Source organism: Rhinatrema bivittatum, chromosome 3 (genome assembly GCF_901001135.1).
Source record: "Rhinatrema bivittatum chromosome 3, aRhiBiv1.1, whole genome shotgun sequence".
Taxonomy (NCBI): domain Eukaryota; kingdom Metazoa; phylum Chordata; class Amphibia; order Gymnophiona; family Rhinatrematidae; genus Rhinatrema; species Rhinatrema bivittatum.
The window spans coordinates 379,353,040-379,378,620 of NC_042617.1; the positions used below are offsets into that span (position 1 = coordinate 379,353,040).

At 43.1% G+C, this 25,581-nt stretch overlaps 1 protein-coding gene across 1 annotated transcript in view; it reads right to left on the reverse strand.

Annotated features, from left to right (window-relative positions):
- MEI4 (meiotic double-stranded break formation protein 4) overlaps positions 1–25,581 on the reverse strand; it is a 165,597-nt gene that overhangs the window by 123,463 nt on the left and 16,553 nt on the right. Inside the window, exons 2-3 of the mRNA XM_029595578.1 lie at positions 19,763–20,011; positions 4,823–5,379 (exon numbers count right to left, since the gene is read on the reverse strand). Coding sequence (XP_029451438.1) covers positions 4,823–5,379; positions 19,763–20,011 — 806 coding nt within the window. The remainder of the gene's footprint in view (positions 1–4,822; positions 5,380–19,762; positions 20,012–25,581) is intronic.

Below are 25,581 nucleotides of genomic sequence, written 5' to 3' on the forward strand. Positions count from 1 at the left end.
TTATTCTCTATCAGCGGTTTCCAAGAAAACTGATATAAAATTCCGTATGCGAAAAACATCGCCTTACTCTATACCACAACTACCACATGCTTCAATTGTGGTAGAGTCGGCAATGCAAAGATTCCAAAAAGCAAAGTCGCATGCCTCATATCCACCTGGCAAAGACAACCGGTGTTTAGATGACTTTGGCAGGAAGACGTATCACAACTCAATGTTGAATGCCCGCATTATGCACCATCAATTCTATATAGTACAATACCTATATGAGTGCAAATAAGCAACGAAAGGTTTGCTTTCCCCAACGGTGGATCAAGTACCACCGCCTCTTCATGATATGGAGGAGTGTTCTTGACACCTTCTGTGATCGATATATGAGGCATTTGAAACATCTTCTAGGGCGTCTGTGACAGCCATCGGAGCTCGTAGGATGGCATGGTTACACTAGTACGATACGAGAAGATTTACACGAGAAGCTGACGAACCTCCCGTGTACAGGAGACAACCTGTTCGGAGAACGGTTTCAAGATAGAGTTGGAAAACTACTCGACCACGCGTCGTTATATGGGATCTATACGTAGACAATCCTATAACTGTAGGCCTTACAGGTCTTATCAATCCTTTCATACACAGACATATCCATCTTACCAGTGTCCTCCGCCGCAACAAAACAACACGACTCAACGTAGGGGTAAAGCCACGTAACCAGAGACAGCAAACACAGCAATCGGCTACTGCAGTGAAATCAACGCCGTCTTTTTAATAACCCAGCCACCACCACTACATCAAGCACCACCGGGCAGAATTCATTCTTGCCTGGCAGCCTGGGAGAAAATAACAACCGATCAATGGGTTTTAGAGATATACGACATGGCTATCAACTCCAATTTACCACAAAACCCATATTACCTCACTTTTCCACTCTGAAGAGTCAAAGCTTCCAACCACAACTGGGGGAAGAGAATACTCTGCTTTGCAAACAGCAGGCCATTCGACAAATTTTCCCGAAAAATCCAAAAAGCAGGGTTTTATTCCCCATACTCAAAAAGTCAGGTGGCCTTCGCCCCATATTAGATCTACGGAAATTGAACAAATTCCTGACCACCAGATGGTATCGTTAAAATCGATCTTACCTCTGATTCAACCCAACGACTGGATGTGTACACAAATATTCAACCCATCGATCTGAAGGATGCGTACACACATATTCCAATCCATCCATCCTCTTGGCGTTACCTATGCTTTCGCTACGGCCATCAACACTACCTGTACAAGGTTCTTCCTTTTGGACTATCGGCTGCACCCAGGGTTTTCACCAAATGCATGGTTGTGGTGGTGGTGGCTCATCTCAGACAACAGGGTATGACCATCTTTCCATTTCTGGACGATTGGCTAATAATAGCCTTGACCCCGGACATCTTACTCGATCACCATCGACGAGTGATACAGTGCTTACAAGAATTGGAGCTAGTGATCAACTTTCAAAAATCACATCTCCAACCAACACAGAGACTACAGTTTATAGGAGCAGGCCTGGACACTGTTTGCAACCGGGCATATCTCCCAACAGAATGAATAATACAAATACATCAACTTCTCTACTCGTTGAACAACACTCAAAGACCGTCGGCAAGACAAATTTTGGTAGTTCTCGGCCACATGGCGGCGGCTATCTTCACAGTGCCCAATACCAGGCTACACATGAGACGCCTGCAATGGGGACTAAAATGTCAATGGAAACAACACTCACAACCGTTGACACAGAAGTTATCGTTGACTTCTGAGATGAAACAGGACATAACATGGTGGCTCCTACACTCCGTGTCCAAAGGAGCAGTATTCAATCCTCCTCCTCACAACGCAGTCTTAACCACAGATGCATCTTGCAAGGGATGGGGAGCACATCTTGAGATTTACGAAACACAAGGGTTATGGACAATCTCTGAGCAGACCCTGCAGATAAATTTATTAGAGCTCAGAGCAATTCGAAATGCACTACAGTGTTTCAGGACCACCTAAAAGGTCGCAGGGTCATGATCTACACAGACAATCAAGTGGCAGTGTTTTATATCAACAAGCAAGGAGGGTCTGGTTCATGGTCCCTTTGCAAGAAAACCCTGATAATCTTAAAACATGCTCTCCAACATTGCATACATCTGCAAGCAACTTATCTACCAGGAGTAGCAAATACAAGAGCGGACAGGCTAAGTCACAACTTTCATCCTCACGAATGGACACTCAATTCGGAGGTAGCCCAAGGCATCTTCATGCAATGGGGGACGCCAGCGATAGATTTCTTTGCAACAGAGATAAACGCTCAGGTTCCCAAATTCTGCTCGATACGACCAAGTCAGTTCAGGATTGCCCAGGATGCCTTCCTCATTCCCTTGCGACAGGCCTCCTGTATGCCTTTCCTCCCATACCACTCATAACAAGAACAATTCAATAAGTGCATAACAGACTAGGCTCAACTGATACTGATAGCTCCAGCCTGGCCAAGACAACCGTGGTACAGTTTCCTTCTCAGACTGTCCATCACGGACCCCATTCAATTACTGAATCGCCCAGATCTTCTCTTCCAAGATCAAGGAACGCTTCTACACCCACTACACTCATTTCTCCATTTGACAGCATGGAGATTGAGAGGCTCCTTTTAACAGAACAGAGAGTTTCCACTTCGGCACAATCCATTTTGTTAGAATCCAGGAAACTCTCAACAAGAAAAAACTATAGTTATAAAAGGAAACGATACTCGACCTAGTGCACTTCTAACGGTGTACTGTTCACCTGAGTTACTCATGGATTATCTACATACACTGTACACAGCTGTTCTTGCAACCTCATGCATTAGAGTTCATCTCAGTGCCATAGCGGTATATCACAGACCACTTAACAATATTCCTATTTCCAATCACCCCTTACTATTTCGTTTCATCAAGGGGTTAACTCACCTTCACCCTCCGATCTCCAAACCTCCAGTTTCCATGGAACCTCAACATAGTTCTTGAACAGCTTATGCTTTTTCCGTTTGAGCCCATGGACTCAGCACATATTAAATGCCTCACATGGAAGGTGGTGCTACTGGTTGCAGTAACATCAGCACGACGAGTCAGTGAATTACAGGCCTTGGTCTACTCGGACTCCCGTGTTTCTCAATTCTTTGTCTCTTTTGACCAGAAAGCGCCTGGACTACTGGTGGCTAAACGCACCATCTTCAGCTAGATAGCACAGTGCATCAAGTTCTGCTACGACAAGCAGAACCTAAAGCTACATTCTGTTCCCAAAGCTCACCAAGTTAGAGCAGTGGCGGCCTCCTTGGCACACCTTAAACATGCACAACCATTGACATTTGTAAGGCAGCTACATGGTCATCGCTCCATACCTTCACATCGCACTACTGCCTTGATCAACAAGCAGCCACTGATGCGAAGATAGAACACGCAATTCTGCAATCTCTATCTTCTTGTACACAGTGAATGCCACACTGTTCATGATCACGTACAAACAAATATACCATAAACAACATGATCGGGAGCTTGGGGCTCCCAGGACAGCATGGCTAATTCAGCACTGCTATCGACGGGAAAAAGCAAGTTTGCTTACCGTAAACTGTGTTTCCGTAGATAGCAGGATGAATTAGCCATGCTGACCCACCCTCCTCCCTGGCAGTCACCGTCTTTCCGAACTACAGCTTAATCACAGACTGAGGAGAATCTGTTACTTTCCTGCGCGGGAACACATGTGCAGCCGCAGAGAACTAAAATCAAAATCTCTGCTTTGTAAAGCTCCGCTTCCCGGACCTGATTGACAGATCCCAGGACAGCATGGCTAATTCATCCTATCTACGGAAACACCGTTTATGGTAAGCAAACTTGCTTTTTCCCGTCGATAGCAGTGCTGAATTAGCCATGCTGTCCTGGGAGCCCCAAGCTCCCGATCATTTCAATTTCAACTGATTTTACATTACATCAATGAGAGTTATGGAAGTGATAAATGAAGGTTGAATATGACAGAAGCTGTGAGCAAGGGAGATTTTTTTTCCTCTCCATGTTGAACTGATTTTCCATTATGTCAGTGATGGAACTTCAGAGAGTTATAACCAGATGGCTGGATTTGAAGTTTTTTTCTCTTTAGACTGAACTGAATTTTTATTAAGACCTGGCTGTTTAAAAAAGCTTTCCCGGACACCGATTAATTCTATTCAGCCAGATTCTACCACTTCCACATGTAAAAATGTTATTACTAATGTAAATACCTATACCTAATGTTATTCTCTCCCTTTTCTTCTCTCCTCCCAGTTCTTTTACCTTGTTATTTGTAACTGCTTCCTTCTACACAAATAGGTTATTGAATTGTTCACTGTACACCCCTGTTATATGTAAACCGGCATGATGTGTTTGCAACATGAATGCCGGTATATAAAAATTTTAAATAAAAATAAATAAATTACATTTATGAATTTGTGGTATATATGTGGGGCATTTCATTTCATTATTTGTTTTATGTTTGGTTTTATAGTATGGAATATTCTGTTAGTAAAAAATGTTCATTATGTTTCAAATTTATGAAATTTATATTATGTATTTATATTTATTAAAAATTGTTAGTCACTTAGTGACATACAGTATAAAAACATTCATAATCCTGACGTGAGAAGAGTATCTTCAAAATAATGTATGGAAAAATGATTAAAACAATATAAACTTATTTAACACCATCTTAATATAGTATACTCTCAAATGGATGGAAAAGCATTTCTTAGTCAGTGAAATTATAAAGGAACATTTTATCAACTTACATGAAAAGAGAAAGATATTTTACTTACCCTGTTGATGTCACAATTTAACAAAACATACTGTATTAAGCCTTTTTTAAATTCTCTCAATTTCCTGAAGTGGTTTTTCAGAAGATAGTCACAGAGAGATGAATTAGTTATTATATCAGTCAAAACACAAACTGCTTCCGTTTGAATAGTTGAACATAGAGAGTTTGGATTCTTACAAAATGTAATCAAACCATCAAGTAATCCAAAAATAGAATCAGATATTGTAGAAAAGTCACTTTCAAACACTGTGAAATTTGTTAAAAGACTTCCTGTTTTTGTCAGCATTCTTAGTCTAAATATATGCTGCAAAAATTGTGTGCTAGTTGAAATGCTTGTTTCTTTGCAATCATGATTGGTTTCCATAATGGGCAGCGTATTAACTACCAATTTGAAGGACTGACTAGGATGTTCAAAACTATGCAGGCTACTAACTGAATCAATTCTGTCTTCATTAGATATATCACAGCCAGAATCATCTTCTTGCTGACTTGAACAATTTCTAGAGTTTCCATTATTCAGATGTGTTGATAGAGTAGTAGAAGAGATACTTGAGTCTCCTGAAACAAAAGCACACAAAGTAATAAATAACTTCATATATAAACAGATTTACATAATTCCACAATAGTGGCTCAGCAATCTCTCTCTCTCTCTATATATATATATAAAAATATATATATACATAAACATACAGGGCACATTTTAAAAGGTACGCATGCGAGGTACATTTGTGCGTGCTACCTGGCGTGCACAAATGTAAGCCCAATTTTATAACATGCGCATGCAGCCGCCCGCATGTTTTTTTTTTTTTTGTAATCACTGTTTTTATTGGGTGATTCACAAACAGGGTAACAACATTCGTTGCATAACATTAGAGACAGAAAAACAGAAATACTTTCAAAACAGGCAACGCGTTGAGTAAACAATTATTACACCCTTTTTTACAAGCCGCCCGCATGTTATAAAATCAGGGGTTGGCGCGCGCAAGGGGGTGCACGCCGAGCCCTTGGGAAGACCAGCTGGCTTTCCCTGTTCCCTGCCCCGCCCCCCAGCCCAAAAAAAACCAAAACGTACCTTTGTTTTAGAATTTACGCGCACCGGCCGAGCGCTGTGCCGGAGTCCATGGCCACGCCTCCGGGCCCACCCAGCGACATCCCCGTCCTGCCCATTCAGAAAAGCCCCGGGACATAACCGCATCCCGGGGCTTTATGCGCACCGCCGAGCCTTTTGAAAATAGGCCCTACGCGCGTAGAGCTTTGAAAATCTGCCCCATAGTGAACGCAAATATTAAGTTGCAACAAACAAATATACCTGTATCATGTGATATTTATTAATGAAAAACAGTAATTACTGTAGATTATATTTAAAACTATTAAATTTATACGAATTTTTTATTTTTTTCAGTGTATTTTTTTTATTACTTTTTATCTAAAATAACAAATTAACAATATCAAAAAGGCTAGGATAGCCAAATCGTAAACATCCTATATCACAAATAATAACTTATTAGAATAGTAAACAATTAAGCTAAAACAGTTCATAGACAATACCTAATAAAATTTGCAGTCTTTGTTATAAGTAAACAATATTTCAGAAAGCTTGGATGGAGTGACAGATAATGATTTCATCATAGTTTAACATGAGACTTGATGTCTTTCACTGGATGATACAACTTCAGCACAATAATTCACTCGAGATTTCTTACATATTCTTTAACAAATAGATTTTCAAAACCATACTTGCGGCCAAGCCAGGAGATACTCGGGTGACCTGGAAGTGCGCAGGCTGCATGGATTTTAAAAGGCCCTTGGCCACGCGCGTATCTCGTGGTACGTGCATTACAAGGGTTTTGAGCAAAAGGGGCGGGATGTGGGTGGAGTATGGGCGGGAGATGGGTAGGCCGGGACAGCACCATTACCTGCTATTAAGTTCAATTAGAGAATAGCCACTGCCATTAGCAATGGTAACATGGAATAGACTTAGTTTTTGGGTACTTGCCAGGTTCTTATGGCCTGGACTGGCCACTGTTGGAAACAGGATGCTGGGCTTGATGGACCCTTGGTCTGACCCAGTATAGCATTTTCTTATGTTCTTATTAATTTTACAGAAGACTTGTATTTTAGGATTATATAATATAATATTTATTATTATTACAAATTATAAACATTTCTTTTATATGTATAATTTGCATTATAATACTCTTGTACGCAGTTATAAGTATAGCAGATGTTGCTTACCTGTAACAGATGTTCTCACAGGACAGCAGGATGTTAGTCCTCACATATGGGTGACATCACAGGATGGAGCCCAATCATGGAACATTTTTGTCAAAGTTGCTAGAACTTTGACTGGCCCCTACTGGGCATGCCCAGCATGGCACTAAACCTGCAGCCAGCAGGGGTCCCCCTTCAGTCTTGTTTAAAGCTACAGAAAGTGCCAAAAAATAAAATAAGAAAGCGTAACAAACCCAACATCGCGGGGTGGCGGACGGGTTTCGTGAGGACTAATATCCTGCTGTCCTGTGAGAAACCTGTTACAGGTAAGCAACATTTGCTTTCTCACAGGACAAGCAGGATGATAGTCCTCACATATGGGTGAGTATCGAGCAGAGGATGTCCGAGAAATGCACCAAATGTACCCAAAGACATGCAACAGGCACAACAACTGGGGTGGAATTTGGTAGAGGACATCCTGAATCCTAACGGGCAGGAGGAAGGGTGTTGGTACATCAAGTTGCAAAAAGGTTGCGCAAGACAGACTGGCCGAAGATGGAATCTTGTCTTCCAGCCTTGACTACACAATAATGGGCTGTAAAGGTATGGAGAGAACTCCAGGTAGCAGCCGTACAAATGTCAGGAAGCGGCACAGAGCGTAGGTGCGCTACTGAAGTTGCCATGGCCCTGACAGAGAGTGTGCTTTAATACGGTCTTGAAGTGGAATGTCTGCTTGCTGATAGCAAAAGGATATGCAGTCCGCTAACCAGGAGGAGAGAGTCTGCTTACCTACAGGCTGCCCTAATTTGATGGAATGAAAAGAAACAAACAATTGAGAGCTTTTCCTGTGGGCAGCTGTACGGTCTAGGTAGAAACCTAGAGCACGTTTACAGTCAAGGGTATGCAGAGCCTGTTCTCACGGAATAGAATGGGGCCTGGGAAAGAAGGTGGGTAGTATAACCGTCCAATCGGGGAGACGAGAGGGATTTTAAATTTCACCTCTCTCCGGCGCCGCTGACAATAACAACCTGAGGCCGCCGCTGCTGCTGACGCTACCGCTTCTGCTGCCGCTGCAAGAGGAAGGCCTGCGCGATCGGCGCCCAGACCCGTCGGGGTAAGGCCTTTTTGTTCCCTTCCCCCCGGCGAGCCTGATCTGCGATCGCACAGACAGCATCACAGCACAACAGCTAAGTCCCTCCCTCCAGACTTACCATCCAATCAGGGAGACGAGAGGGATTTTAAATTTCACATCTCTCCGGCGTCGCGCGACAAAGGGGCTTGCCCCTTTGTGCGCCCCTTCGTGCAGCCCCTGAGATCATACTCTTTTTCATTATCTGCTTAATTCTCCTTTCATACCTTGATTAGAATTCAGCATATCATCTTTAAATCTATAAATTACATTGGCAACAAGATTCAAGTCAGCTGATTCGTGTAAGGGAGACGAGAATAGATCCCAAGCTTTATTCATCAACAGGAAAACAAATTGAAATTGTAATCCAAAATCTCCACAAACCCTGGAACCTCAACAGATAGTGTTCCCTGATCCTAAAGCCAGCTTCGGGTCAATAATAAGCCAGTTTACTGGCCCTTGAATCTTCATCTTCTTTGGAGCACTCGAGTAAGCCTCTAATATTCTCTCTATACCACACAAACAGATCAACATGCTTCTTGGTTTCCCTATCCCTATACATCACCATGTTTGCCATGGCGAATACTCCATACCAATCATCAAGAATCAACGTAAACATCAAACTAAGCCTCTCCCACAACACTACAACCGTCATCAAAGGCTAATTCCAATAATGATTTCACCAATCACACAATTCCTCGGCCTTTCTCTGTTATCTCTTACTCTATTCAATGCTCAATCACTTTAAAAAAAAACTCATATCTTAAACGACTACCTTACTGAAGTAAACCCAGATATCTGTGCAATCACAGAAACGTGGTTTAAACCTTCAGATTTAGCTCTGTTAAATCAACTACCAACTCAGCTTTATGATTTTTTCTCCATACCTAGAACCAAAAGAAAGGGAGGAGGTCTGCTTCTCGCAGCCAAGAAAGGTCTAAGAATATCTTTACAACATTCATATACCACATCAAAATTAGAGCTCTCTTTCTTTAAATCTGATCATTTACAAATTGGCCTAATCTACGCTCCACCAGGATCTTTAGATTCTGACCCTTCACCAGTCATTGAACTCTCTGCCAAATACTTCAACCCAGACAAACCTGCCATCTTACTGGGTGATTTCAACTTACATGTCGATGCTTCACCACAATCCCCAAATTGTGTTACCCTACTCTCGGCTCTCAACTACATGGGCTTCACACAAATTATAAAAGCCCCTACCCACAAAGCAGGTCACACTTTAGACCTTATTTTCATTAATCAGTGCATCTCAAACACAAATACAATCACATGTTCACCTGTCCCTTGGTCGGACCATCAAATCATCAACACGACCTTCAAGCTTTCACAACATCCTCCACTTTCGTTCCCAAAAAACACTATTCAATTCAGGAAACCTTGTTCTACAGACCTTCTCATCAATCAGTTCACTAATGAATTATCACATCTCGATCTCTCCAACGCATCTACAGCCACCACCTCATGGTGCAACATCACCAAAAAGATCGCAGACATTACCTGCCCTTCCATCACAAAAGTAGTACAACCTTCGCCAGACAACAGGAAACCCTGGTTCACCCCAGAACTGAAGCTGCTTAAACAAGAGCTAAGAAATAAAGAACACACTTGGAGGAGAAACCCATCCCCCACAACATTAGCTATTTATAAAACCTCCCTCAATGCTTATAGGATCACCATACTGAGAACAAAGAGAGATTTTTTCTCAAAAAAAATACATCATTTCATATTTGATTCAAAAGCACTTTTCTCCTACGTTTCAGCTCTCACTAAACCATCACCTCCTACCATTCCTGATGATCAAGCACTCAACAAAGCATCAGAACTAGCAGAATACTTTAAGGATAAAATTGACAAACTGACTATCTCTTTCTCATCATCTTTTTCATATCCCCCTTTCCCTCACATTACCTCACCTCAACTAAATACAACGCTGGAAACTTTCGAGACCACTTCAGCACTTGAGATAGAAAACATACTTAAAAAAATGAAACCGTCATCTCATCCCTTAGACACAATTCCTACTAACCTTCTCATCGCAATAAGAAACTCCATATCAAAACCAATTGCAGACATCATTAACTGCTCTCTCTCCCAGGGTCTAGTTCCTGACCAACTTAAATTAGCCATTCTCAAACCTCTACTTAAAAAACCTAACCTTCCAACCACAGATCCAGCTAACTTCCGCCCAATAGCTAATCTGCCATTGATCGCCAAAATTATGGAAAAGATAGTCAATAAACAACTATCTGAATATTTGGAAGAAAACAACATTCTTGTATCTTCCCAGTATGGCTTTCGGAAATCGTTAAGCACTGAATCTCTCCTTATCTCTCTTACCGATTCTATTCTATCTAATATGGACAAAAAACAACCACATCTTTTGATACTACTAGATCTCTCTGCAGCCTTTGACACTGTCAACCATTCATCTCTATTAAAATGTCTGGCAGATATAGGCATTAAAGGAACAGTCTTCAGCTGGTTCAAATCCTTCCTAGCAAATAGACAATTCAAAGTAAAGATTAACAACAAAGAATCACAACCGATCCCTTCCAACCGGGGGGTCCCTCAGGGTTCCTCCCTTTCCCCTACCCTCTTCAACATTTACCTCTTACCTCTATGTCATCTACTTACTAAACTAAACCTAACTCACTATCTCTACGCGGATGACATCCAGATACTCATCCCAATCTCAGAATCCTTACAAAAAACCTTGGCTCACTGGAACAATTGTTTGCAACAGATCAATCATCTTCTCTCCAGCCTTTGCCTCATTCTTAACAACAACAAAACTGAGATCCTAATCATCAATCAAGACATCAACATCAAACTTCTAAACCCAGCTGACCTACTCAACTCATCCACTCCCATATTAAATCACTCACCACATGTTCGAGATCTAGGTATCATGCTAGACAATCAGCTCAATTTTAAAAAATTCATAAGCACAACCACCAAAGACTGTTTTTATAAGTTACAAGTCTTAAAAAAATTGAAGCCTCTTCTTTATTTCAACGATTTTCGGATGGTCCTACAAGCCATTATTCTATCAAAAGTCGACTATTGCAATTCGCTTCTCTTTGGCCTTCCATATTCATCCATCAAACCCCTCCAAATGCTACAGAACTCTGCAGCCAGAATCCTTACCAATATGAATAAAAGAGATCACATCACCCCCATTCTCAAGCTCCTCCACTGGCTGCCTATAAAGCAAAGGATCCTATATAAAGTACTCACCGTAATTCATAAATCCATTCACAATATCTCTCCTCTTCAATTATGTAACCAACTACGCCCTCACTCCTCCTCTAGACCCATCAGAGGAGCATATAAAGGCACACTCTATGTACCTTCAACAAAATCCTCGCATCATAAACGTGCCATATCTACAGCAGGCCCCATTCAATGGAATGCGCTCCCACCAGACATTCGGCTTGAGTTCTGCCACTCTTCATTCAAAAAAAAACTTAAAACCTGGCTCTTTAGCCAAGCTTTTCCAGGACCATGATCATCATTTTTTCCCCTCCAACCAGCAAGAACATATCTTCTTCACAAACCCCCATTTTCCATACCACTACCTACTTCGGTATCTAATCTCTTGCTGCAGGACACTTGAGACTTTCTCACTTATACGTTATAATTTTTATGCTCAATAAGACCTGTCAACTTAATTGTTTAAGTCTTTTTTTTTTTTTTTTTCTCCTTTATCTTTTGGTCATCAATGTTACAACGTTATTGTTAAATTTTGAACTTATGTACACTGTTCCAAGTTTCATAACCTTGTTCTATGTAATGCCTTTTGGCAATTTTCATGTTCTGTTTCAATGTAAACCGATGTGATCTTTTTTTCATATAGGAACACCGGTATATAAAAATCTAAAAATAAATAAATAAATAAATAATGGATTGATTGATATGAAACTCAGATACCATCTTAGGTAAAAACTTAGGGTGAGTGCGGAGTACTACCCGGTCATGCAGAAGTTTTGTGTAAGGCGGATAGGTAACTAGGGTAACTAGTGCAAGGTGTTGCATATAGGGAAAAATAACCCTTGCTGTAGTTACACGATGTTAGGTTCCACATTAGGAGCTACCACCCAGGAAAAAGATCTAGGCATCATAGTAGATAATACTTTAAAATCATTGGCTCAGTGTGCTGCAGCAGTCAAAAAAGCAAATAGAATGTTCGGAATTATTAGGAAGAAAATGGTTAATAGAACGGAAAGTGTCATAATGCCTCTGTATCGCTCCATGATGAGACCGCACCTTGAATACTGTGTACAATTCTGGTCCCCGCATCTCAAAAAAGATATAGTTGCGGTGGAGAAGGTACAAAGAAAGGCAACCAAAATAATAAAGGGGATGGAACAGCTCCCCTATGAGGAAAGGCTGAAGATGTTAGGGCTGTTCTGCTTGGAGAAGAGACGGCTGAGGGGGGATATGATAGAGGACTTTAAGATCATGAGAGGTCTTGAACGAGTAGATGTGACTCTGTTATTTATACTTTCGAATAATAGAAGGACTAGGGGGCATTCCATGAAGTTAGCAAGTAGCACATTTAAGACTAATCGGAGAAAATTCTTTCACTCAACGCACAATAAAGCTCTGGAATTTGTTGCCAGAGGAGGTGGTTAGTGCAGTTAGTGTAGCTGGGTTCAAAAAAGGTTTGGATAAGTTCTTGGAGGAGAAGTCCATTAATGGCTATTAATCAATTATACTTAGGGAATAGCCACTGCTATTAATTGCACTAGTAGAATGGGTTCTTCTTAGTGTTTGGGTAATTGCCAGGTTCTTGTGGCCTGGTTTTGGCCTCTGTTGGAAACAGGATGCTGGGCATGATGGACCCTTGGGTCTGACCCAGCATGGCAATTTCTTATGTTCTTATGTAGGGCCTGTAACTCACTAACTCTGCGGGCGGATGTGATTGCCAGAAGAAAAATCACTTTCCATGTGAGACAGCGAAGATCACAGCATTGGAGAGGCTCGAATGGTGGTTTCATGAGCCGACCCAAAACCAGACTGAGATCCCAAGAAGGGGCCGGAGGGCGCAGTGGAGGTTTGAGGTGGAGCAAGCCCTTCAGAAAACATGTTACAAGGGGTTGTACCGAAATAGGCACATCCCCAACACCTCTATGGAAGGCAGCCACTGCACTGACATGCATTCTGATGGAGGAAGTTTTTAGACCTGATTCTGACAAGTGCCAGAGATAGTCTAGAAACCTCGTGGTGGAAAGCTAGAGCACGGGAAACTGGCTTCGAAAAGTTGAGTGGCTGAAGAATTAACCTTTCAACATCCAGGCAGTCAGGGACAAGGCCTGAAGATTGGGGTGGCGTTGGCACCCGTCGTTCTGAGTGATCAGAAGCGGGTCCTTTCCCAAGGGAATGTGCCTTCGAATAGAGAGGTCCTGAAGGATCGGAAACCACACTTGGCATAGCCAGTGAGGGGCTATCAGGATCAGGGTTCCCTTGTCCCGACCTAGCTTCACGAGAGTCTTCGAGAGAAGTGGAAGTGGAGGGAACGCATATAGGAGACCGGTGGCCCACGAGAGGGAGAACGCGTCTCTTGGTAGTGAGTGTTGGCTGCGAGTGAGGGAGCAAAAGTTCTCTACTTTGCGGTTTTGAGGGGACACAAAGAGGTCTATATGAGGGTAACCCCAACGCTGGAATATGGAGTCCGCTACTGTGGGGTTGAGAGACCACTCATGTGGCTGAAAGGTGCGACTCAGCTTGTCTGCCAACACATTGTCCACTCCCGGCAGGTAGGTGGCCGTGAGGTACATCGAGTGGGAAAGGGCCTCCGCCCATATCTGTGCCGCTTCCTGACACAGTAGGTAGGAGCCTGTTCCTCCCTTCTTGTTGATGTACCACATGGCCACCTGGTTGTCCGTCTGAATCAGAATGACCTGATTGGACAGGCAGTCTCGAAACACCCTGAGAGCATATCCGATTGCTCGTAGCTCCAGGAAATTGATTTGGTGTTTAGCTTCCTCTGGAGACTAAGCTCCTTGGGTTTGCAAATTGGCGACATGTGCTCTCCAGCCGAGGTTGGAAGCATCGGTGGTAAGAGTTATTTGAGGATCTGGAGCTTGGAAGGGTAGGCCTTGGAGGAGATTGATCTGATTTTTCCACCAAGCCAGAGACTGACGAAGTAGGTCAGTGATGTGGACAATGGTCGATAGTGGTTGAACGGATTGAGTCCATTCTGACCTTAGAGTCCACTGCATGACTCTCATGGCCAAGAGGGCCATTGGGGTAACCTGTACCGAGGACGCCATGTGTCCCAGCAGGATAAGGAAGTTTCGTGCCGTCGAATGGTGTTGAGACTGTAGCTGGTGTACGAGAGAAATGAGAGTGAGAGCTTGCTGCCTGCGCTCCCATACCCTGCAAATAAGCCATGTGCATTGCCAGAATAAAATCAGGTGAGAAAAACGGGGAGCTGATTGGAATCCCTGGGGGGGGACCGTCCTGGGAGCCCCGGTCGGGCAAACCCCCCGCCGGGGGCAAAGCCTGTTGAGAGCCAGTGCAACCAATCCTGTCTGCATCTGGGAGCGAGTCCGTCTCACGCTGTCCCCCTAAAATGGCCGCCGTTCCCGCCAAAGGTGGCGTCGTGGCCGGCCCGGGCTGAGGAGGCGGCAGTTCCGAAATCGCACCGGAGGACTGCAGGGTGCCTTCCCTGTCGGGGAAGCACCGCTCACAAAGCCCCTCCCTCAGAAATTGATTCCCCGGTTCGCCGCAGGCCTCACACCTCGAGGACCGCGGCATGTTAGCACCGGGAAAAAAGCCTCGGGGGGGGGGGGGGGGGGCCCAAAAACGAGCTAGTGCCGCGGGGGGGCCTGGAATGGCCCTAACAACCCGCCGAAGGGGTCCAGGAACTGCGGGGGAAAACTCCCGTTTCAGTTGAGCACACACCCGCGGGCGGAGCTTGCGAACCGCGGGACCCACAAACGACGCATGGAGCGGCTGGAACCACCGGCATCCACGGGGCACCACCAAAAAGAAGCAAACCTGTGGAGAAAGAAACTCAAAAAACTTCCACTTACCCCAACGGAAGAGGAAAGGAGTACAGAATAGCAGAGCCACAGACACACGCCTCCTCAAAAATTGAAAAGTCTTTTTTTTTTTTTTTTTTTTAATTTTAAGGATCCAAAATGAAGAGAAACATAAGACAGGGAAATACTGTGGAGAAAAATAAAGAAATAACCAAAAATGAAGAAACCCTGTCAATATGGGGGAGCTAGTGGATCCCCCCACTCACATCTGCTGGAGTCAGAAGAATACTGAGCTCTAGCAGAGGGTGCACTACTCTATATGCTGACGCTCTCAAACTCTGTTCTGACTCCATCTGCTGGTCGGGGGATATAACCCACTGTCTGGACTGATCCAGGTACGTACAGGGAACGCCAGCTCTCCCGGTACGCGCACAGGCCACTCGTCTATGCGCGCGATTCTGTATTTAAATTAGGTGGTGCGGTAGAAACAGGCAAAAGTGCGTCCCTAGCACCTCCTTTTGACCCGGAGCGGCGGCTGTCAGCGGGTTTGACAGCAGATGCTCAATTTTGCCGGCGGCGGTTCTCGAGCCCGTTGACAGCCACGGGCTCGGAAACTGGATGCCGGCAAAATTGAGCGTCCGGTTTTGGCCCGACAGCCACCGGCCCATTTAAAAAAATTTTTTTCTTTACTCTTCAGGACCTCCGACTTAATATCGCCATGATATTAATATCACCATGATATTAAGTCGGAGGGTGCACAGAAAAGCAGTTTTTACTCTCTGAAGTTATCTGTTTAGAGGTCTGAGGTCTAGAATCGGATGTAAGCCCCCACACTTCTTGGGAATGAGGAAGTATTGGGAGTAAAACCCTCGATGATATTGGTAACAAGGCAGCTCTTGAATCGTGTTTTGGTGAAGATGTAATTGTATCTCCTAAAGAAGTGGAACTTTCTCTTCTTTCCGTGAAGGTGGGACTAAGTGTGGTAATTCTGGTATTGAACTGAATTTTAGTTGATACCCTTTCTCTATTATACTGAGTACCCAGCGGTCTGATGTGATTTGGCTCCATTCTTGATAAAATGAGAGACCTCCCACTGGTAATTGTTGCTGTGGCCTGATCTGACTCAAAAAGACTGCTGTGGTTTTGGAACAGCCGGTTGGGGTTGCTTTGGTGTTGTCTGAGATCGATTTTGTCCTCGAGCTGGGGTGGTATTTGATTGTGATCTTGGTTGGTAAGGCGGAGATCTGTAAGAGGTATATGGTCTAAAGAACACCTAGTATAAAATGGTTTCCTGTAAGGTGGGTTATTTAAAAGGAAAGAAAACAAGCTATTTTGAATTTGAAAGAAAACTTTAGTAAAAGGTTTTTATGTACATTATAAAAAATCCAAGCAGAGACCTATGATGACAGTGTTTCCCTGAAGTGTCTCGGCTATTCTGGTATAATTTTTGAAGTCTCTGTTTAACATCAATAATTTTAGTAATGTATGTGCTTTTTGATCCTTGGGATGTTTTTTTGTTAATTGGTTTTATGTTTACTTTATTGCTGCCCACTGATAATCAGTCCAGATTCTTATCTGAATTCTTCCTAATATTATCTTCTTTTGCAGAAGGGAGACTCCTACTTGGAAGGAGACTAACATGGTACTGAATCCAGACTGACAAAACAAAAAAGATCTCTAACAGGCCAGTACAGTGCGCTCCATTTTGGAGCGCACTGTTAGCCTGCTATTGGACGTGCGTTTTTCCTTACCCCTTATTCAGTAAGGGAAGGAAAAGGCGCGTCCAACCCGCGGCACCTAATAGCGCCCTCAACATGCAAATGCATGTTGATGGCCCTATTAGGTATGTGCGCGAGATACAGAAAGTAAAATGTGCAGCCAAGCCGCACATTTTACTTTCAGAAATTAGCGCCGACCCAAAGGTAGGCGCTAATTTCTTCCGGCACCGGGAAAGTGCACAGAAAAGCAGTAAAAACTGCTTTTCTGTGCACCCTCCGACTTAATATCATGGCGATATTAAGTCGGAGGTCCCGAAGAGTAAAAAAAGAAAAAAAAAAAAAAAATAAATAAATTTGAATTCGGCCTGTGGCTGTTGGGCCGAAAACCGGACGCTCAATTTTGCCGGCGTCCGGTTTCCGAGCCCATGGCTGTCAGCGGGCTCGAGAACCGACGCCAGCAAAATTGAGCGTCGGCTGTCAAACCCGCTGACAGCCGTCGCTCCGGACTAAAAGGAGGCGCTATGGAAGCTATGATATTAAGTCGGAGGGTGCACAGAAAAGCAGTTTTTACTGCTTTTCTGTGCACTTTCCCGGCGCCGAAAGAAATTAAAATAATGAAAATGAAAGAAGAAATGAAAATAAAATCTGCAACTTGGCTGCACATTTTACTTTCTGTATCCCACGCACATACCAAATAGGGCCATCAACATGCATTTGCATGTTGAGGGCGCTATTAGGTGCTGCGGGTTGGACGCGAGTTTTCCTCCCCTTACTGAACAAGGGGTAAGGGAAAATGCGTGTCCAATAGCAGGCTAATTTGTGTTTTAAGTTCCTAAATAGCAGAGTAGGTGTTCAAGCCTTTGGAGAGAATGATACGTGAGAGAGGGGATGCAAGTGAGGAAACGGGTAAGTAGTAAAAAAGGATAGGAATGTCGTGCATGAGTCAGTGGAGAGTAGTTGGGAGGGGAGGTGGGGCAGGAGCAGAGTGGCATGTGTGAGCAGGAGAAGAGGAGGAGCAGTAGACAAGAAGCGAGGGCTGGAGAGATCTGGAATGTGAACAGAGAGAGAAGCAGGCTGAGGGGGCAGCTAGATGGAGGAAGAAAAGAAGGTGGGCAGAGGTGTCAGAGCAGGGAGGGGGGGGGGGGTAATTCTCAAGAAGATAGGGACCCACATTAGCAATGTAAGAGTAATGATCAGGCATGGATCAGCAGCCAATAGCAGGAGAAGGGGTGCCTATGTGATGTGTGCTTCTCAAAGGAAGAAAAGGTCCTTCTTATGCAGCGGATTTGCGAGAAGTATAGTGTGTGTTTTAGAGAAAAAGACATTCTTGCAGAGCAAGAAAATTTGGGAAGGCACCCCAAAGATGTTGGCAGCCTTTCAGTGAAAACCAGAACTGTAGATCAGCTCAATCATCACTGTGGGACTTCAGGATGGCTAACAAGGCAAAGTTGACACATATGAAGAGGTCCAAGGGCCAGACAGGAGGAGGTCCACCATGTGATCTACAGCTGATGTTGGTGGAGGAGCTGGTCTAGGGAACTCTTCAGCCAGATCCTATCGGTGGTGTCCATACTAGCACGGACATGGATGATATGCCTGCTGTGGCAGCAGCTACTGACTATGAGGTGAAATATGTCTCCGATGGGGGGGTAACAGGGTTAATCAGTACTTGTTAATCAGTACTTGGTCTGAGGGCTGATATGCCCGCTAGCAGAATATTAAGAGGTGAAACAACCTTTTCAGAAACTGCGATTGAATCTTCTTGTACATCCTTTGGACTCTGTAAAATTTGCCCTGAGGGCTTGTTAATGAATAAGGACTCCATGGAGCAAATGGGATCTGACATCTCCAAGCATAGACCTTGCTCCAATAACTTCAATGGGGACACTGTTATAGAAATTGGTAGAGGTAAGTGAAGCATATCTCCTCCTGCCTCTGAAAATGTTCCTAAATGTATGGAAGGAACTAATGATTTGGTAAAGAGCTACATTTGAAGCACCATGGCCTGATGCACTGACGACACAGTAGCTCTGCCCAAAGCATAAGGTTTTATGCACCGGTGAATAGCATGTTGGCTTTATCGACGGTGCTGATATACAGATTTATTTTTTTTTAAACTAGGGCCCTAGCTTTGTGACTACTTTTGTTTGCTCAACCCCAAAGACTTGGCCTTCTCCAGCAAAAGGGGCAGACTTTCTCAAGGAGCTCCTGCTCAATTTGATATCCGAGGATAATGATGAAATTCCACTCTGGGAGGATGACTGGCTGCAGCTCTTCAAAGACTTACACAGTTCCTCCATATTCCAGGGCCTGGACTTCTGGGAGCACGGGGACACTGGGCTACAGCGGTAGCAATTTGCCTGATTATGGTTTGACCTAGGCAATGTTACGTTTTGCCACCACATATATAGTCTTTGAAGCCACTAAAGGTAGGCTTCTTGGTAGTGGATATCCTGTGAAGAAAAAGTTTGTTTGGAGGGCTGCCAAGACAACGAGGCAACATGCTAACTGAAAAATTTGAAAAGAATGAATATATCAAAAGATATCAATCAAGAAAACAGAGAAGAGAGAGTTAGGGTATATGTATGTACTGATGCTCGTACATAAAAAAAAAAAAAAAAGAAGATTGAGGGACTCACGGGGAAATGCCCACATGGGAATTCTTGCATATACTCAGTATAGCAAAAGCTCTATGAGCTAAAAAAGAAGGGTCTATTCGGCAACATCAGATGATGTCACCCCCACGTGTCATGGCTAATGAAGCCCTACTTGTCAATGGAGAATATTAATTTCACATAAAAAATGGCAAGTAGAAGTTAGAATACTCTGGAAAGGTCACCTCTTGTTAATATTACGATACATACTCTTACCATTTACAGGACAATATCCCAATGATATCTTGCTCAAAAGAAATTCCTGGCGCAATTGAAGAACCTCAGCTTCTAGTCTTTCTGCTTTTGCTTTCCAGCTCAATTCCCGGTCCAAAATAATTCTGGATAGATATTCTGCATACTCCTTGCTGCTTTTATTTTCTGGTTTAGTGCGGATAATTGCTATAGCCAAGGCCAGTTTTGACATCTTCAAATACCATGTTTGAACTTCCCTCCAGTCTTTTACTTCTACAATACAATCAAAACATACAAATTAGTGAAGGTACAATTCCTACCTTCAAATTTCTGAAAATTATCATACTAGCTTAGAGGAGTGGTTCTCAAACCAATGCAGGGAACATGCACAGCCAGTCAGGTTATCCACAATGGATATGCACAAGATAGAGCTGCATACAAATCTACCTTCTGCATATTCATTGCAGATTTCCTGAAAACCTGACAACTGGATTTTTCCTGAGAATGAGTTGAGAACCACTGGCATAACCATACTATTTCCTATATCAGGACTTCCCAAAGCTGTCCTGTTTTCAGGTTAACTATAATGAATATGCATGAGAGAAACTCACATAGACTGGGTTGTAGGGACTAGCCTAGTCATCCTGAAAAGAGCTGTGTACAATCTGAACCATATCATACAGAATCTGAGCAACATAAGATGGACGCTACAAAACCGCACCAAGATTAAAATATGCTCTTGCTGAATAAACTTGAAGAGTATCGGGATCACTGGCAATGCCCTCACCTGGATTCAATCGTACCTCCAAAATCGCTTCTTTACTGTTTTAGTGGACAACAATGAATCTGACCCCATCAGTCTCCCTCAAGGTGTGCCCCAAGGATCCTCTCTCTCTTCTACCCTCTTTAATATATACATGCTTCCCCTTACCACGCTTCTCACTAACCTTCACATCAAGCATTTCATATATGCTGACGATGTGCAACTCATTTTCCCATTCTCTGACTCTCTACAAACTGCGCTACAGAACTGGGAATCCTGTCTCTCCTCTATCAACCAACTTCTCAATGACATGCAGCTAGCTCTAAATCCCAACAAAACTGAACTATTAATCATATCTAACAGGCATCCGCTCCCAGACATTCCTTTTGCATACTCATCTACCACTTTCCCCCCGCACACTCGCAACCTAGGTGTCCTTATTGACAATCATCTCACCTTTAAACCATTCATTAAATCCATCCTAAAGGAATGCTACTTTAAGCTCCAAACGATAAAAAAACTCAGACCCCTGCTTCATTTCTCCGACTTCCGCACAGTTCTCCAGTCTATCATCTTGTCTAAAATAGACTATTGTAACGCTCTCTTCCTCGGCATCCCTGCAATACATACCAAGCCTTTGCAACTTTTGCAAAACGCCGCCGCTAGGATTCTGTCAAACACAAGAAAAAGAGACCATATTGCCCCCACACTCATAGAACTACATTGGCTCCCAATAAAATCACGAATTCTTTATAAAGCACTCTCCATCATTCATAAAAGTCTGTTAAACTCCAACCTCAACTGGATCAACCCCCCCCCTCCTCCCCCGCACCTCCAACAGACCCACCCGCACAGCCCTTCAAGGAACCCTTCGTGCCCAACCCATCAAAACTTTCAAACTATCCTCTACTATTAGCAGAGCTTTCTCCCTCGCAGGCCCCACCTTATGGAACTCCCTACCCCATGATATACGCCTAGAGACACATACACCCAAATTCAAAAAAAAACTGAAAACCTGGCTTTTCCAGCAAGCCTACTCCATATCCCCCCCTACCACTTAGAATTTCCCCCATTAGTGAATTCCTCTATAATATATACTCTTCGAGCTATGACTATGAATGCCTCCGATTTAAGACTAAGAATTTGCCTGCTGTTTTTTGTACTTTGAACTCTCCTATCTGTGTATATAGTTGGTTTACTCATATTGAGTTATATTTATAGCTAGTTTTCACCCCCCTGTTTAATGTACTCTATTGGTTATATGTAAGGGCCCCGCCCAAAAGTTAATCTTGTTCCGCTGTTATATGTAAGGGCTCTGCCCAAATGTTTTTGTTTTTTGTAAACCGATGCGATGTGTCAACGGATGTCGGTATAAAAGAGACCTTAAATAAATAAATAAATAAATAAATAAATAAATTCTTCTTCACAGCTATAATTAGCTAGCACAGCCATACAAAACTTATCAGGCTACAAGTGTATCTAATTAAGAGGCCCATTTCAATTAAACAGGTATGTCCCTAAATATCATCATCTGTATGAAAATGCCTGCTAAAAGGCAGCAGCTACTGAAGCCCATCAATCCTATACCATTGGACTGTGCTATATCCAATCACATTGGGGTAAATATTCAGCCGCTACATGGCTAGTTAAGTTAGCCGGATACCCATATCTGGCTAACTTAACCGGGATATTCAGCGGCACAGCCACGCCACTGAATACTCACAGATAAGTTACAGTTAGCCGGATATGTGATATCTGGCTAACTTTAGACCTGCCCTATGGCACATTTAAAGTTAGCCGGTTAAGTTACCTGGCTAACTCCAAATATTGGAGATAGCCGGTTATACCGGCTAACTCAGCTCCTCCTGTCCCAGGTATGCCCCTGACTTACCCAGCTAAATTCTAGACGAAAAATGTATTATCTGGCTAGAATTTAGCCAGGTAAGCATTTTTAAAATGCAGCTAAACCATTTAGATGTAAACTGTCCCGTTATCCATCTAAATGGCTTTTGAATATGTACTCCCTTGTCTACTTTTAGAAACTATGCATTTGCATGAAGAACCTGAAAGGCCCAGTGAAACTTTAAAAGTGGCTGAAGACAAAGGACTAAAATTCCTGCCTGCAACTTATTGGGTCTACTCGTGCACGTTTGCTTGCACCCCTGCATGCCAAGTTCCTACCGTTTCTGCCATATCTGGACTATGCGCATGTCGTAAATATGTCTGTAGCCTAAGCCGTGGGTGTAGTTTGACTCCCTATGTAATAACATCCCCTGAGATTAGCACAGACAAACAACTGTGCTAATCTGGGGAACAGACAAACAACTTCAGAGAGAGAAAAGCAGTTTGAAAACCTCTATGCTCATGCACAACCTACATAAGACCAAGCTAGTTATTCTCTTCTATGCTGGAAATTTCAATTACAATAATCTCAGTTTGCATTTTACTGAAGTAAGTTGGTATGGGGTGTTTTAAGGCATTTAGATAAAGAATGATTTTACTATGCTAAACAAGGACTAATGTAATAAACTGTTGTGAGCTTTACCTGCCACAATAAACATTCCTATGAAGCAATCTAGTCTCTAATGAACTCTCTGGAGTTTTTTTGAGATCTAAGCAATTTCAGATAACTGTCAGTTTAACTTCCTTAGAGGGTCTCAAATGTTTGCAAATTTCCCTCATGGGTATTTATGAAGGGAGGGCTTAGATTTAATTCCTGGCTCAGGTCTTCCATTCACCAAGTTGGCTGGGGTGTTGAAAACATACAAGGGGAAAACGTCACAGGCATTGCACAGTGGCAGTAGTGAGTAGCCAGATTTAAGTATCCATGACTGCAAAGTTCCATAGGGAGCCCTGGTGCATGGCCAAGGGCTATCACTGTGTGACTGTACCAAGTAAGATTTGGAAGGAATATCAAATAAGTAGAAAATTCCTGAGTAGTTGCAAATGAAACCTCAAGGTGGAAGATCAAAGCCTTGAAGGAAAAAAAAAAAAAAGATACAATACCTTCACACACACCCTGCCCCAGAAAACCTTAAAGCTCACTTTAGATCCAAACAATGAAGCTCTTTCTCTTCTGGATTAAGAACATAAGAACATAAGAAATTGCCATACTGGGTCAGACCAAGGGTCCATTAAGCCCAGCATCCTGTTTCCAACAGAGGCCAATCCAGGCTACAAGTACCCAAACACTAAGTAGATCCCATACTACTGATGCCAGAAATAGCAATGGTTATTCTCTAAGACAAGTTGATTAATAGCAGGTAATGGACTTCTCCTCCAAGAAATCATCCAAAACCTTTTTAAACCCAGCTATACTAACTGCACTAACCACATCCTCTGGCAACAGATTCCAGAGCTTAATCATGTGCTGAGTGAAAAAAAAAATCAGATTAATTTTAAATGTGCTACTTGATAATTTCCTGGATTGCCCCCTAGTCCATCTATTATCCAACAGAGTAAATAACCGCTTCACATTTACCCATTCTAGATCTCTCATGATTTTAAAGACCTTTATCATATCCCTCCTCAGCCATCTCTTCTCCAAGCTGAACAGCCCCCCCCCCCCCCCAACCTCTTTAGCCTGGGGAGTTGTTCCATTCCCTTCATCATTTTGGTCGCCCTTCTCTGTACCTTCTTCATCGCAACTATATCTTGTTTGAGATGCAGCAACCAGAACTGAACACAGGACTCAAGGTACAGTCTTCACCATGGGGTGATATAGAGGCATTATGACATTTTCCGTTTTATTTACCATTCCCTTCCTAATAATTCCTAACATTTTTTCCTTTTTTGACTGCTGCAGCACACTGAGCCAACAATTTCAATGTATTATCTGCTATGGCATCTAGATCTTTATCCTGGGTGGTAGCTCCTAATATGGAACCTAACATCGTGGAACTACAGCAAGGGTTATTTTTCCCTATATGCATCACCTTGCACTTATCCACATTAAATTTCATCTGCTATTTGGATGCCCAATCTTGCAGTCTCGCAAGGTCCTCCTGCAATTTATGACAATCTGCTTGTGATTTAACCACTCTGAATAATTTTGTATCATCTGCAAATCTGATAACCTCATTCATCGTATTCCTTTCCAGATCATTTATAAATATATTGAAAAGCACCGGTCCAAGTACAGATCCCCGAGGCACTCCACTGTTAACTCTTTTCCACTGAGAAAATTGACTATTTAATCCTACTGTTTGCTGTCATTATAACCAGTTTGTAATCCACGAAAGGACACTTCCTAATATCCCATGACATTTTAGTTTCCTTAGAAGTCTCTGATGAGGGACTTTGTCAAACACCTTCTGAAAATCCAAATACACCTCTACTGTCTCACCATTAGCCACATGTTTATTAACCCCTTCAAAAAAAATGAAGATTTGTGAGGCAAGACTTGGCTTGGGTAAATCCATACTGACTCTGTTCCATTAAACAATGTCTTTCTATATGCTCTGTGATTTTGATCTTAGAATAGTTTCTAAGTATCTGTGGTCCTTACCAGGAGGTGCATTCGCATGACGTTTCAACCTTTTTGCTTTCGCCATTGCAGATTCCACTACGATAGAATTGTGTGGTAGTTGGGTCGACTCATAAATGGAGGAATTCCTCACACGAAATTTTAAATCAGTCTTTCGTGACACGGCCAGGGTTGAGAAAGGGGTTTCCCACATCTTTTGGAGAACTCCATCCAAAACTAGATGGGGGCGGTAAAGCAGTCGGTTCCGGTGGCATTTCAAAGATTTTTAACATGCCTAGTACCTCGGACCGTGGATCCGGGATTTTACCCATTTCTATATTAAGTAGATTCCCCACCTTCTCTACAAACTTTGCATAAGAGAGATCCTATGGTGGCGAACATGATTCTGGTAATCCCTCTGGGGGATCTGAGGGCATGCCTGTAGAGGAACTCGGAGATGATGCGGATGAGACCTGTGAGTCCGGGCTGTGTGGAGGAACGAGAGCCGGAGACAGAAGATTGGCAGTGTCAGTTGGTCTGGGAGGGATTGTCATCAGTGGCGAAGTCGGTGGAGACGTCACTGGTGGTTTTGTCCCCACTTCTATAGATTCTAAA